Source organism: Lontra canadensis, unplaced genomic scaffold (assembly GCF_010015895.1).
Source record: "Lontra canadensis isolate GAN:19392208 unplaced genomic scaffold, GSC_riverotter_1.0 scaffold105, whole genome shotgun sequence".
Taxonomy (NCBI): domain Eukaryota; kingdom Metazoa; phylum Chordata; class Mammalia; order Carnivora; family Mustelidae; genus Lontra; species Lontra canadensis.
The window spans coordinates 5,734,005-5,742,502 of record NW_022631099.1 but is presented as its reverse complement, the minus strand read 5'-3'; the positions used below and the strand labels follow the sequence as shown (position 1 = coordinate 5,742,502).

Sequence of the window (8,498 nt, the reverse complement as noted above, 5' to 3'; positions counted from 1 at the left end):
GAAACTGGTTCTGGCAGATTGCTTGAGAGAAAGAACAAAGCTTTGGAGTCAGGGAAACCTGAGTTTAAATCCAAAATTCAATATCTACTAGCTGTGTGTTCTTGAGAAACTTTTTTTTTTTTTGATAGTCAAATAAAATTCCACCATTTTCATCATTGTCCAGAAAAGGAAACTGGGGCTCAGAGAAGTTAACCAACCAACCATAAGCTAATAAACGGCAGAGCAGAATTCACAATCAGACTGGCTTGACTTCCATGTGTGTGCTCCTGACCACTGCTTTCATTAATGACTGATGGCCTGTCTCTTCTGTAGAATCTGTTGCTGGATGCTGGAGATGAAGCATCAACCAAGAGAAACCTTGGCTCAGTAGGGGAGATAGACATAAAATCACTCATTACCCCCTTGAGTAACTTAATAACAATTGTGATAAGTATTACAAAGAAAAAGACACTCTAGGAGGGGCACTTGATCTGGGTGAGGAAAGACTGAGTCAGAGAATGTGGGGGGGGATCACTTTGAAAAAGTGATATTAAAGTTGAGCTTTGAAGCATTCACAAGAATTAACCCCAAAGTGCTCACCACTAGATGTGATAAGAGATGATTTCAATGGTCCATGGATGGACACTTTTTGTATTTATCTGTGAACAATTTCATAGACATTATTATTTCATAGATATTACTTAGGAGGAAGCTAAGTAGAGAGGGGGATCAATTAAAATATTAAGTATAATAGTGGAAGTGGTTAATAGATTTGGCAAAATTCACAAAGGTCACACTTGAATGAAGCAGGTTATATAGTAGGCCCCTGGTGGCTACTTTAAGAATTCTGAGCTTTATACCAGCGAGATGGGAAGTATTGTGGGAAGGGGATAAGTTAGATCTGCAAGTTGAAAAGTTCACTATGAAAAAAAAAAAAAAGAAAGAAAGAAAAAGAAAAGTTCACTTTGGCTGCTGTTGCCTAGCAGCTTGTGAGAAGGCCACAGCAGAAGCAGGGACCCTTGTTAGGAGTATATATTATGATAATCCAAGCAAGAGATAATGCAGATTTTGACAGATGTGTGGGCAGAAGAGGTAGATGGGTTTAAGAGATGCAATCGGCTGGACTAATGAGAAAGGAAGGAGGAAGATGTCCAGGGTGGAGCTTTTCTAGCTAGGTGGAGGAAGATGGGGAATTCAGTCCTGGAGAAGCTTGTGAGGTATCCACTTGTAGATGTCAGACAGGAGGTTGTAGGTCACTTACCCTGACACAGTGTAATAAAATAGCCCCACAGAGCTACCCTGTAGATTCAGAGCAGAGAACACAGTAGGAGCTCTATAAAGGACGGTTCTTTGTCCTATTCATCTCACTTCTGCCCCATAGCGTGCTAAGGATACAGCCATGGGCCGTGCCAGGTTCTGTTTACCCTGAGGTCCTATTCCATTTGGCCTTCTGTATCATCCCCTTTTTCAGCACAATTCCTGGCTCACAGTAGATGCTCAATGTTTGTGGAATGAACGAATGAAGTCAGCACTCCCGTGACGCAGGACTACATGGACCTGGCTGAAAACTGGAGCTAAACCAGACCTTTGGTTGGTTAAAAAATTAAAATAAATTTTAAGAAGTGGAGAGAAACCATCCAGAATGTTGGAAGGCCTGGACAAAGACTAGCAGGGAGCTCCTGCCTCCAGGTGGCCCAAGGGTCCGTTTAGCGAGCGAAAAGGAGCTGGTGAAAGGTCTGGGGTTCCTGCGGCCAAGGTATTTTCAGCTGCAAAGACACGCAAAAGCGGGACAGTAGCTCAGCCCGGGGCTGCCGCAGTCCCGCCGCGGCCTTTAAAGGCCCACCACGTGGCCGCGGTGCCGGCCAGGGTCCGGGGGCGGTGTCCCGGCTGCGCCTGCGCACTGCCTGGCAGAGGAGTACGAGTTCCGAGAAAAGGCGCCGGGAGAGGAAGGCAAGGTTGCTCTGGGTGGGCGGACGTGGGAGGAGTCGGCTCCTTATGCAAATCACAGCGGCTCGCATGGGCTTGGGGGCGGGGCTTGCGATGCAAAGTCGGTCCCCCTTTGGAAGCGCGAGGTGGGCGGGCCCCGCAACCCTCGGCCTCTTTTCCGCGAGTCCCTGACGTCGCCGACGTCTCGTTTAAAAGCGGCCGCGCAGGCGCAGTGAGCCGAAATGCGAACTTAGGCTGTTACACAACTGCTGGGGTCCGCTCTCGCCGCCCGCCCGGCAGTCAGTCAGCGTCGCCGCCGCTGTCGCCGTCTCAGCGGTTCCGGGAGTCTCAGGCCCGCAGCCGCCGCCGCTTACCCGCGCCTTCGGAAGCTTCCGGGAGCCTCTGGGAGCCCCCGTCCGCCCGCACAGGCCGGTCCCGACCGTCTGCGCCTCCTCGGGGCCCCTCGCCGCCTGCCGCGCTCGCAGCTCCGGCCGACATGAGTGGGGACCATCTCCACAACGATTCCCAGGTACGGCTCGGCCGAGTCCTCCCGGCGCCCCAGCCCCGCCCCGGCCCTCCGCGACCCCCGGCGCAGGCCCCAGCCCCGGCCCGGCCGCTTTGACAGGCCGGAGCCCCCAGCCAGAGGCGGCCGGCCAGCGCAGCTGAGCGCCCTAGGCCTCGGGCGAAAGCCGCGAAGTTACACACTGGGTGGATGCTTGCCCCTTACGGCCGTTCCCGGGGCTCCCTTATCCCCGGGGCTCAGGGTGGGCTAGGCCCCCGGCCCCGCGCGCTCGCCTCCCGCGGGGTGAAAGGAGCCTGTTTGTTCATAGTCCCTCGTTTTCTCTCTCCAGATTGAAGCGGATTTCCGATTGAATGGTGAGTGTGCCCCCCGCCCCGACCCCGGGTCCCCCAGCTGCCGGCCGCCTACCCCGCGCCCGGCCGGAGCCGGGCAGAGGACAGACATGGCGTCCCAGAGACTAAGTCCCGGCTCCTCGCTCACCGGCCCCATTGTTCCCATCGGGCCGCCTCTGGATCCCCTTTCCGGGCACCCCAGCCCCCCCAGATCGCGGCCATCCCAAGAGGGGGCAACGGAGACCCGGCGTCACCCGCCGCCGGGCTTCGGGCAGCCTTTCCCGGCCCGGATTCCTCCCGGGAAAGTCGCCTTGTCGACAGTCGGGACTTAGTCTCTGCGCCATTTTCTTTTTCTCTCTCCTCTCCTTTCTGTGCCTGTGTCTCTTTCTCTCCCTCCCTCGGCTCCTTCCTTGAGCTGCCCAGAAAGAGCTTTCTGCAGAGCAAAGCCGTATAAATCACAGACCTCACCAGAGAGGGAAGGGTGGGAGACGGGATTGTTACTATTTTTTCCAAGGAGAACTTTATTTGGGGGGTTATACCCTTTCTGCTTCTTGTTTGTTTCCTTTTCTGTTTTCCAGAATGAAAGATACCCTTCGGCAACTGTTGATTTGTGGGGGGGTGGGGGGGTGGGGAGTGGGGGTGTAAGCTGTTTATGAGGGGAATTACGGCTCTAAAACTAAAGCCACCCTTTGTGGAGTTTATCATATTTTGAGGTTGTTTTTCCCAACTTGTGTTCTTTGCAAAGGTGGTGGTAGTCCCTCCCTTCAGAAAGTTTGCGAGTTCTCTGTGGGCCTCCAATGTAAGTGTTTGACTCGGGCATATGGATTTAAAAAAAAAAAAAAAAATTTAAAGTATTCCTGACTAGAACTTTTCATGGGGGCTGAGGTTCCTAATGCACTGTTTTGTTTTTGTTTTTGTTTTTTAAACCGCAGCTTAGTGTACTTGTCAGGAGGAAAGGTTGTTGAGCCTCTCATCTGGACCTGGTGTATTGGCCTTTTCTTTTGGGCTGTGGGGAAGAAAAAAAAAGATTTTATTTATTGAAACAGTAGCCAGCACCCACCCCTGTTTCCTGTTCTTTTTTAGAAGCGGCTGTTTTTCAGGAATCAAGAGCTAGCTTGCTTTTCCCAGATCTCTACATTTTTGACCCCTTTTCAGCCAAATTAAGGCATTCTTTGAGTATTTCCACTTCAGTTATTCAGTGAAGATTCCCCCAATAAAAAGCCCACCCTGTGGGCTTTTCAGCAGTCTTTTTGAAGGAGAAGGTATCCTCTGTAGTGTGCTGGGAATTCCCACTGATTCTGATGGTACATAATCCTGCTCAATTGAATTCGGTTCCGGGAACCTCTCCAATGGGAGAAGCTGATGAGTAGGTTTTCTGATGTTGTAATCAGCAGTCCATCGTGTTAGCCTGCTCTACTGAGAGCAGCCCTGTGTTCCGATTTGTAGTGGGGCATCTAACAAGAGATGTGACTCTGCTAGGAAGGATTGTGGTTAAAGTGTAACATTTCTTGAGCACCTAATATGTGCCAAACTGTGATAGTGCTAGAGCTGAACCTTTGGTCACAATGCTTCTCACCCTCAATCTAGTCTATTGGGAGAGACATAAATTAGTTAATTATAAGGTAGGTGCTGAGGTGTATGTACACCCAAAATGCTTTGAGAAACTAGGGGACTTAATTTTGTCTGCGGGTGGGGAAATTTCTCAGAGGAGGTGACTTCTGAGGTGAGTGTTGTGCAAGACTAGGTGCTAGTGTCAGGAGTTGGAGTATTTCTTAACTATGTTTAGCTAACCTGTCAGGATTTTAAAAGGGTGATGAGTCCCCTGCAGTTGAGAAAACTGCAAAAAGTAATAGATGTTTCTTTGGGACGTGGGAGCAAAGAAAGGATGTGGCAGATGAGGATGTAAAGAGTCCTTTTGACCTTTCTTGGAGAAAGGTAGGCGCTTAACCGAGGAAAAGTGTTCTTTTGACTTTAAGATTCCGCTGAGTCGGTCGTGTATTTAGTAAGGAAAAAAAGTTTAGTCCTTTCTCTTCAGAAAGTTAATCTCCATGGTTCTCACTTAAGTTATACAAAGGAATTATTGAATATGTGGTGATTGTAGGTTGGGTAGATTATTGATCTTTGATGCCATTTTTATAGAAACTGAAGTAAGCTGAGTATATTGACTTTTAGAATGTGATCATTTGTAATTGCAGTAATTGTTAATATTTATTGAATACTTAGTGTCTGCCTGGCGCAATCTCCCAGTCTTTCCATGGGTCGTCTAATTTGATTTAATCCTCGAAGGACCCTATGAGTTAAGTACTATTAACTCTATTTTATAGATGAGGAAACTGAGGTTTAGGTATGTTTATTAGCTTGCTCACAGGCAGGTGAGTCTGGCATTCCAAAGCTCCCAAGCTTAGCCAGTATGCTATATATATATATATATATATATATATATATATACACACATACATACATATACATACATATGATTGCAGTATGAGAAAATTAAAAGCTGCACATCTCTACTTTCTTACAAAGGTGATAAATATGAGAGGGAAGGATTTGTTTGTTATTTGCTTACTTTTTAACTTAAGCTACTCCTTCAAGAGAAAAAGCACTTTTAACTGTCTCGCCACCATCCTAAGTGTCTGGAGTAATGATCTTTGCAAATATTGTCTAGAAGAAAGATGTAGTGTTAGTAACTATGTGCTTGCTCTATTAACTAATACCCTGGTAACCAGTGATTAATATATGTAACTATGAAAGACAGTTTTTAAAAAATAAAAATCAGTGTTTAATGATACTCAGACATGTCATTATTGATCTTTGTATTAAGAAGAGTTTGCTTAAGCATGATCGTAAGTGGACTTAACCCAACTTACAGATTAACTGTGCAAGTTCATATATACAAACATCCCTCATTCTGCCTGCCCTCATCCCTTAAGATCTAAAAGACTTTTTGCGCTTTGGAGCTCATTCTTTACAGCAATTAAAACTGTTGCTCTTCGTTTGGAATTTAGAACGTTCTGACCCCATACTCAACTGCTAGGAAAAATCTGTAACTTGTGAAGTGCCTTTGTATTTAAAGTATTGATGGTGAGCTCAGAGTTTCAGGAGCAGAAACTGTACATAATCTTTTACCTACCTCTTTCCTTTCTAAATGTTGGTAGCACTAACCATAGTGGGGCTGAGTCATTACTACAGTACTGTGCGGACTGCCGAGCTATCTGTGGAGTTGATAATGGTAACGTCATGTTGGGGTTTAGTGATCCTTCTGCTGTTTCAAGGACTTAAGAGTTTTTGCCTCTCTACTGTGGATTTGTGGGGTTCCTCCCTCCCAGGGATGAGCAAAGTATCAGGCTTAATTAAATTAGTGACTAGTTAGTCTAAGTAATGTTATATGGGATCATAGTTTGACATCCTGTTGTTTTGATTCTGGTTAGCTTAATGGATTCAGATTGTATGGAGGAATTAAATATAAATTGTTTCTGATGGTAACAAATAGTTGTATTTCTGTGCGTTAGTTGCAGATTGAGGTGGGAAGATTGATGATGTGGCTATCTGGCAATTCCCATCACATTTTTAAAACTGCAAACTGATGGTACCTTCAAATGAAATCTGGCACATCTTCCTACCCAATCCAGAAACACTTAAAACATTGGGCTCTGGTGTTTTCTTTCCTTCTACAACCAAACTCCTTGGGGCACCTTTTCAGAACTAGTGACTGCTGTGGACTCTTTATACTACACTTAGACATGAAATAAAATTGCTTGTCAACATGTGCTTTTTAGATTACTAGCATATCAGAGCTCTCAAACAAATTTTAGATTCTGATGTTTCTGGTAAAACTAGAATATCCAGGAGTTATTAAAGAAACAGAAATACCTCATAGTTTGAAAGGTGAAAACTAGGTGATATTGATGTCTCCAGCTCATACTTTTCTTTGGTAAGTAGATAAAATGGAAAGTAGAAATCCAGAGTCAGTCCCCAAATCTCATTTTAATCAATAGCAGAAAAAAAAAAAAAAAAAGAATTGTCTGGCTTTTTTCTTTAACAATCATCAGCATAAAAATGAGGAATTGTGAGAGTTTGAAAGAGTGATTCATTAATTTGTTCTGGGTCTTAGTAAATTGGTATCCATTCATACAGTATACAAGAGCCAGGGATTCTTAACATGTCTTAAATCTTATATTCCAAAATTAGACCATTGGGATTTTTTTATTGTTTCTTTTCAGCATGGGGGACGGATGCAAAAACTGTCAGCCTTTTAAATCTAAATGTTTGAGAAAGGTTTGTGTGTATATTAATTATTAACAGTTATTCTCTACTGGTAAGGGTATGGGAAGCGATTCTTTTGTACTTTATGGATAGGTTTCATTTTAGGAGCCTTTGGATTATAATGAAATTGTGTGTGTTATTTCATATTAGTTGGGTTTGAATGCATATATATGTTATGGGTCTTTAACAAAATTTTACTGTACTTGCAGTGCAAAATAAAACTAATTTTCCTGAAACCCAAAGTTCTTACCACAGAAGTATGTTTTTGTGAGGGGTTTCATACTTACCATGTGAAACTATGTTGAACTCCAGTAAAGTTCTGGCTTTATTTGGAAAAATGGATTAAAATGTAATTGTTTAGTTTTGAATGAGGCTATGGAAATGCTTTAAATGAATATTTGATGTGGGACCCTGAGATTAAAAAAAAAAAAAAAAGGCCCTTTTGAAAGAATGTTAAAATATAGTCAGTTCATTGCATTTGTATGGGGGAGAGTCAGTTGAGTGACTTTTCTGTGTCCTGTGGTTTAGATAATCTCCTTAATTATTTTGAACATTAACTTTGCATAATAAGGGCATTTGAGCAAACTGTTGAGAATATGGCTTCTTAAGGTAAAAAGGTTGGGATGGGAGAAGTTCCTAACTGGCCTTTAAGAAGTGAATGAGGTATTGTGTTTAAAAGGAAGTTTTCAGATTGTGTTTGAACTTTGAGTAGTAAGGGTTAGAACAAGTCTTTTCTCTGTATTTCCATGCCTTTTAAATGAATTTTGAGATACAGCCTTCCTTTCTGTGGCTCCAGGCCAGTTACTGATGTAGGAAATCTAACGAGGCAAGGAATAATTAGCATTTCACCAGCCCCTGCCCTTCCCCCGCCCCCCCCAACCTGCCTATCTTCGTGTGTGTTGTATGCTCTGAGTTGATAGCACCAATGCCTGGATACTGTAGAGGGGGATAAAGATTGCGGGGAGGGAGGGTGGGTATCTTGGTAGCCTAGGCTTTATTATTAAGTGTGAAAAAGCTTGTAAAATATGTTAGATATTAATGGTATTTTTGGTAGGGCTATAGGAAGTGATAGTTTGCTGAAATTGTTGCAAATGGATATTGTTTAACGTGATTTTTATTCTGTATGTTCAAGAAAGAGTTAAGTATTTTTCATACTGGGAGAGAAGTGCTTTTACTGATTATCTCAAGTATATCTTTATAGTTTGTAATACCATCAAGCTAGAACCCTATTTATCTACCTTTATCTGTCATTTATTTAGTCTCTAAATTTTAGTAGAGAAAGAAACTAAGGGAGAAAGACAACTTAAGTTTTAAATTTCTTTTTTGGATGGTATTCATTTTCAATTTGTTGGCTTAAATTTTTATATCTATTCAGTTATCTCCCTGCTGTCTTTACCTTTGTGTACTGTTATTGAGAATTTTCCTGAAATTTATAGTAGATATTTTTATTTACATCTCCCTCATGCCCTCTCCTT

The 8,498-nt window shown here is 43.7% G+C and overlaps 1 protein-coding gene across 1 annotated transcript in view; it reads left to right on the top strand.

Moving 5' to 3' along the window:
* The first annotated feature begins 2,046 nt into the window (after positions 1-2,046).
* TOP1 (DNA topoisomerase I) overlaps positions 2,047-8,498 on the top strand; it is a 97,083-nt gene continuing 90,631 nt past the window's right edge. The window contains exons 1-2 of the mRNA XM_032838488.1: positions 2,047-2,434; positions 2,757-2,781. Coding sequence (XP_032694379.1) covers positions 2,402-2,434; positions 2,757-2,781 — 58 coding nt within the window. The 5' untranslated portion in view covers positions 2,047-2,401. The remainder of the gene's footprint in view (positions 2,435-2,756; positions 2,782-8,498) is intronic.